A 6000-nucleotide genomic window follows, 5' to 3' on the forward strand; every position below is an offset into this window, starting at 1 on the left:
TGTCTTATTTCATATTTCATATTCAAATGTACGCTGTAAAATTAGATAGATAGATAGATAGGAGGGGTACAACAATTCAACAATTTGAATCAAGAATGATTTTAAAGTAAAAGATATGGCTACATCGATACATGGACCATGAAACAATAAATCTACCAAATCAGAGATGTAAACTGTTACTTTTGTGATTGTTTCACAGCAGTTATGTTCAAGAATTCAAACCTGGTCACCCCTCCAGACAAAACTACACAAGGGTTCTGTTTGAATTGACCCAGTTTTCCTCGACTGTTTTCCTCCAGAGGAACGTCTTCAGGCCTTGGTGATCATTTGGCTCTTTCTTATCTCAACTCACAAAGACAATAAACTGTTTTCATAGGACTGAAGCATGCTCCACTCCCCCCCCCCACCCCCCCTCCTACCCCCATCAAACACCCCCCACTCTGGCTTCTGCTCACGTCACTCCTTCCCCCTTCTGCGGGGGCAGCGTGGTTTTAGCTGCTGCTGGTCCCGTTCCTCCCCACAAGCTGACGGTGGCGCATCTCAGGGTTGCTGCATGACCTTCACCCACTTGCCTCAATTCGGATAACAGACTTCTTCAAATTTAGTGCACATAAACAATGTCAAATGTGTATGTGCTGTCTTTAATTCTGATGTGTGCCATTATTACAGTAAACAAGTAATAATTGTGGACTAATTGCTGTCTGAGGTAACTGGAGTGTAAACATAACTTCTCCACTGTGAGATCAATAAAGTATATCTCAAGAACTGAAAAGAGAGTCAAGGAAATGGTTGAGCAAGGTATGCAATGAATGAGGACTGTAAGAGAGAGAGTCCCCTGTACACACTGAGGTAATGACAATTCAGTTCTTGTTTCTGTGCCTGTTGTTTTAACACATTAAGACTGGATATGCATGTGTCTCCCTGTAGAAACGGATATGTCTTTAAAACGTTTCTGTAGGCTAAGAGTGCTAAAACCCCAAAACATACCAAATACCCCACAATGCATTTTGCCTTGCCCATGTGTATTTCAGTGAATTATGACACAGTCACATGTCTTGAAACCAATGACAGCTCGCTCACCTCGCATCCACCTCTTAATGCAGAATGGCACATATGTTGCATCTGATCTAATGCTGCTTGCCACGCCCCTTCTTTGAAGGCAGAAGGGAGTTTGGCAGCAGGAACTATGTACTGGCTATAGACTAAGTGAGCATGTCAAACGATGGCAGACAGTCTCAGTGTAGATATGGCCTTCTGCGACATACGACAAGCTGTTTTCAGACTCAACCTTGAGGACTCGGTCTGAATTGACAGGGACTCGACTCAGACTCCTCTTTATTCACTTTGACCTGGACTCAGGTGTGAACCACTCGAGACTCAGGACTTGATGCAGATTCCAGGTTTAGGGCCTCAACTACAACAGAATTCCATTTTGTGTGACACAAAGTCTTAAACAAGCTGTTTCAGTCTTTTGATTACAGCCTGGAGGTTCTACATGCACAGACACATAATCATTTGAAAATGTTTCAGATGAAGCCCAACAAAAACATGTAATGTAAAAGGCCAGATAAAAAAAATATGTTTGGGGAAAAAATGAGCCCTTTAGAAAAGGTTTCTGTTTGTGACTGAACACAGTGCCGATCGAAGTGTCGGTTCTGCTGATCAAGAGTCCAAACAGGCTACATTTTCTTTTACCCATGACTTCCTGCCAAACTTCATGTCAAGGACCAGCCCTGAGTTCTCCAATGTCCCCTTATACAGAGCAGAAGTTTCTCTTGGCAAGTGCAGCAGGATCTATTGCATAAACCGTTGTCTTGCAAAGCTGCCTTGTTCTGGCACCGTTTGGACGGAACTTCAGACCTGGTGGCCAAACTCAGACTACTGAAAAATACTTGTTTGTATCCAAATATCACAATTAAACAATTTAACAAGCAATCGTAGAACTGTTCCATAACATAACCAATCGAAAATAACAATGGCGACTGAGAAGTTTTGAGCCTGACTCAGAAAAGTAGGATCTGGTTCTCCATCTTTTGCATTCTGAGAAATCAACATTTCTTGAGAATGTGTGAAGTTTTTGACTCACTGAGTGCAATGATGAGAAATGTTGGTTTCTCAAAATGCAAAAGTTGGAGAACCATGCCCTACTGTTTCTAGGTCAGGCTCAAAACTTTTAAATCGTGCCTCATATGTGATCCACATTGATTGATCCAGATCATGTCAAGGATCTTTTTCATCAAAGATAGGAACTAATATTTGACAATGTTCCTCATGATTACAGTACAGAAAGAGTCTATTAAAAAGGAAATCCAGATCTATCTGGTCTCAAATTCTTTATTCAATCAGACTGATTTCACAATGGAGAACAATTCTTTTTTGAAGGACAAGAATCATTTCAAACATTTCTAATATTCAGGTCATGATCAAAATATTTGTACTTATCTCAGTACTGCAACTGAACACAACATGAAATTTCCTAAAAAAAATGCTCTAAACGTTTGAGTTACCTGTGTGTTAACACGGGGAGGAACTGAATGAAGGAAATCAAGTTCTTCCGTTTTTAAGCTGATCGAAATAACCAGTATAATCACAGCTGCATATTTCACAGAGCTGCTTTAACGTAATTTGCTGAATGTCAGATAAGAGTGATCCCAACTTAACCTTGCATCCCCGCCATGTTTCCCACGGAATCAAAAATAATTGACAGTGAATAACAGTCTCAGCTACAACTGCCTCTTTGAATTATGAAACCATCGAGACGGCAACCAAACAACTCTTTGCTCGAGATTAAAATGTGATGTCATCCGTCCCTCACAGAGGTAGGTCATTAACTTTCCAGGCCCCCCGGGGCCGCCGAGGTATTTTCTGGTTTGAGCAGAAGGAAAAGCGCTTGACCAAACAGGCCGGGCTCGATCTTCTCACACTGGTTCTTCATGGCAAATAATGACCCTCATACAGGAAGTCTATGATTCCCTTGTTTCTTCCTGTTCATTCCACAACAATGGTCTGTTTATCAAAACGTACAGCCGGGCCTGAGTGTAGCCGCGAAGAATAGACTGCTAATACATGCCGTTCAGATTTATCACCGCTCGTGATTTTATGAGGGTCGTAAACACCACTGCAGCAACAAAGAATATAAAGTGTAACCACCATGATTTTTTTTGTGTATGTGTGTGTGTGTCATTTAGCAAATGGAAAAATGAAAACTCTAATTAAAACGCTTGTAAAAGAGTGAAATCATGAGCTCATAGAGAAATGTGATTTGGTCGTATATTGGCAGAAATGAGATGTTCTGGACACAGATCAGTCTCCATACTGCCGTGTTTCTCTATGTAGAGAGCTGCCCCCCTTCGCACTTTAAAGGGGTATATTATGCCAAATCTATTGTTTTCAAGCCCCTCAGCTACATATAGTTGGAGTTTCTTTTTTTCCCCAGATTCCCAAAGTAGGACCTGTCGTGACTGTGTATGGAGAAGAATTTTTCATGCTGAAAATAAACTGAGGTCTGAAACAATGCATTCAGAATTACGGTACATACATAACAGAAGTTCATATTTGGGGCTCTGGTATGATCTGTGAGGACACACCCCAGTGAGTGGGAGTACAGTGAAATGCCACCTAAGACATCATCAATCAAGTATGCATCGGTACTAGAGGTGGGCGGATCGATCCTAATATCGATACTAAACGCTGGTATTGACATTGAATGATCCTCGTGTAAAAGATCGATACTCAAGGTTTTTTCTCTCCCGCACGAACTGACTGCTGTGCATGCAGATTCATCAAAGTCTACTCTCTGTCTGTAAGAGCAGGGCTGCACTGTGTCACACAACACGGGAAGCAGCGCACCCTTGTATTGTGGTTTGTCAGCCCTCTACCTCAGGAGATTTGTTTTAAGTTGTACTGAGTGATATTTTTAAACAAAAAATGTTGATTGTGATAATAAAGTATTTTGTTGTCAGTACAATGTTTGGTAAAATTCTATCCAAGGTCTTTTGGATCCTTTGGATCTATGAAGCTAAATATGAAAAGGTATCGTTATCGATATCGGCGATACTGGGCTGTATTACTTGGTGTCGGATCAATACCAAAATTCCTGGTATCGCCCACCTCTAATCAGTACATATGATTACCAAGTCATCATGGTGCCAGGTGTGCTTAGAATAGCTTTTTGCTTAGAATAAATAACTTCTTTTTTTTTTTGTAAATTTGGGGAGTTGCCCAACCAGTAGTGAGATCAGCTATGTTGTACGACTTAGAGACAGTGGCACTAACAAAAACCAAAAGGCAGGAGGCAGAGCTGGATGGTGGCAAAGCTGAAGATGTTGCGATTCTCTTTAAGAGTGACAAGAATGGCAGGAGTAGGATGAACATCAGAGGGAAAGCACAGGTAGGACAGTTTGTAGACAAGTCAGAGAGGTGAGATGAGATGGTTTGGACATGTGCAGAGGAGGGACCCAGGTATATAGGGAGAAGGATGCTGAGGATGGCGCCACCAGGCAGGAGGAGACGACGGAGACCAAAGAGGAGGTTTATGGATGTGCTGAGGGAGGACATGCAGGTGGTTGGTGTGACAGAGGAAGATACAGAAGACAGGGTGAGATGGAAATGATTGGTCTCCTTAGTACCCCTAACGGGAGCAGTTGAAACAAGAAGATGCTGGTTTCTTACAATTGTCCATTTCAATTTTAAATGATATAAAAATAAAAGGACAAACTGCAGATAACAAAATTTATTTACATTTTTATGTTAATTGAATATTCATAAATAGTATATACAGTTTAGTATTTACTAAATAATAAAAACTTATGATCCACGTACATGCATTTAAAAAGAACTTGAATAATTAAAAATCAGTCTAGAGCAGTTAATTAACTGACAGCAAGTAATTTTGAAGTTGTTCATTATATCCATCAATCTTTCTTGTTTGTCTGCTCAGTAATAACTATATTGCTTGTCGTTACATGTTCAGAGAAATTGTGCTAGTTAAAATGTTGATGCTTTGACAGGCTTCATCTCACCATAGCAACATCACTCTGGTTTTACTTCTGCAGCATTATCTTTTCTGTTAAACCGAATATTGCGTTGTGGCTAGCTGTCCCGGCCTGCATGCGCTAGTAAGGGTTGCTTGCTCCTGACGCACTTTGTAATGTTTCAAATTGATGCCAAGCCACCTGAAGTGTCAGCTTCAATCTGATGTGCAACATGAATTGAACCTATTTAGTTTTCCACCTGCACTTTGCTTTGCTGCTGTTTTCTAAAGTGAAGCATACTTGACATATCTCCTTAGTCCATGATGTTAACGTGCATGCTAGCTGGTATCTATAGAAACAGACACAGAGTTGCGTTGATGGTTGACACATCCTGCAAATATGTAGCCATTGCTCAGAACCCAAAAGAAGATCCAAAGTTCTGCTGTGTGCTGGCTGGAGCACAGTATTTTGTGGTAATGACCACAGTATAACTGGCAATGAGGGCAAAATTTGAATGTAGTCTTTACACATTTGACAGATAAATGGGTATTTTCAACATTCAAAGCCAATTCAATTTTTTTATGTGCTGAACAATATTTTACAAAATAGATAGTTATTTTTTGAGAAATGTTAATGGATGGTTGTCTGCCTAGACGGTTGCCATCCACCCAAGGCGGCTCTATAGCGTGCTTTGAGAACTCACCAGACCTGACCAAAAAGTGTACAAGTAATTTGGAAGGTCTGAAGTGCGATCTGTATGTTTTCTGGAGCTCTGTAATAGTAGTATAGTTTTCTCACAGACCTCATGTATATATATATATATGTATGTATATATATATATGTATATATATATATATATGTATATATATATACAAGGGCTGTCAATAAAGTAACGGTCCTTTTTATTTTTTTCAAAAACTATATGGATTTCATTCATATGTTTTTACGTCAGACATGCCTGAACCCTCGTGCGCATGCGTGAGTTTTTCCACGCCTGTCGGTGACGTCATTCGCCTGTGAGCACTCC

The 6000-nt window shown here is 40.4% G+C and overlaps 1 protein-coding gene across 1 annotated transcript in view; it reads right to left on the reverse strand.

The window, feature by feature from the left end:
• Positions 1–2677, reverse strand: part of LOC117522969 — an 82943-nt gene extending 80266 nt beyond the window's left edge. Inside the window, exon 1 of the mRNA XM_034184386.1 lies at positions 2662–2677. Within this exon, the coding sequence (XP_034040277.1) occupies positions 2662–2677 (16 nt within the window). The remainder of the gene's footprint in view (positions 1–2661) is intronic.
• Between the last annotated feature and the right edge of the window lie 3323 nt (positions 2678–6000).

This window comes from Thalassophryne amazonica, chromosome 13 (assembly GCF_902500255.1).
Source record: "Thalassophryne amazonica chromosome 13, fThaAma1.1, whole genome shotgun sequence".
Lineage (NCBI taxonomy): Eukaryota > Metazoa > Chordata > Actinopteri > Batrachoidiformes > Batrachoididae > Thalassophryne > Thalassophryne amazonica.